The 715-nt window shown below is 36.8% G+C and overlaps 1 protein-coding gene across 1 annotated transcript in view; it reads left to right on the top strand.

The window, feature by feature from the left end:
• The window catches only part of LOC106632886 (ribonuclease inhibitor), a gene marked incomplete at both ends in the record, with an annotated part of 3,728 nt that extends 3,589 nt beyond the window's left edge, over positions 1–139 (top strand). The window contains 1 exon segment of the mRNA XM_014331587.2: positions 1–139. Coding sequence (XP_014187073.2) covers positions 1–139 — 139 coding nt within the window.
• Positions 140–715: the final 576 nt, after the last annotated feature.

The following is a 715-nucleotide window of genomic DNA, read 5'->3' as shown; positions in this document are numbered from 1 at the left end:
AAGCTCTGTCCTCAGTTCTCACCTCCCAGCCCTCTAGTCTGAGAGAGCTGGACCTAAGTGACAATGACCTGGGGGATTCAGGAGTTAAGCTGCTGTCTTCTGGAGTGGAGAGTACACTCTGTAAACTGGAAATTCTCACGTAAGGATTTAGACTTTTCAATAAAGATCATTTATTGCATGAATAAATGGTCATTTAGATGATAACTCATTTAGAATTGTATCTGTAAATATGTATTGGCACGTTACAATTTCTCTAAATCTTCCAAATTCTACCCATTTAAAACATATTAATGCTAGTGGCTAGTATCATACGTTAATAATAACTGGTCCACAAAGTCTAGTGTGCAGCAAATCTACTGCTGCACACTGAACTTGATGGTGAAACTTTGCAGTAATGACTTTGAATTTGTCTGTGAGTTCAGTTATAGGGGAAGTGTGACTAAACATAAACAAAGAACCTATCCTGAAGTATATTGTGATTGGTGAGCTAAGAGTTTCTAGACGAAAAATTGAGAGAAAATATTCCTATGTTTTTGAATTAAACATGGATGTATGATGATGATAGCTGGATAACAGGTGATTACGCCAGAGTAGCAAACACTACCCAAAATCTTTGGACCCAAAAATTGTTTGGTTTTTTTCTGTTCATTTTTGCCATGCTAGATTATAAATTCAGGAAAATTGGTCACTTACTCAGTAGCACTAATCTGGTGCC

Source organism: Haplochromis burtoni, unplaced genomic scaffold, assembly GCF_018398535.1.
Source record: "Haplochromis burtoni strain Fernald_Lab_line unplaced genomic scaffold, NCSU_Asbu1 Contig_3487, whole genome shotgun sequence".
Lineage (NCBI taxonomy): Eukaryota > Metazoa > Chordata > Actinopteri > Cichliformes > Cichlidae > Haplochromis > Haplochromis burtoni.
This window is presented reverse-complemented; position numbering and strand designations above follow the sequence as displayed.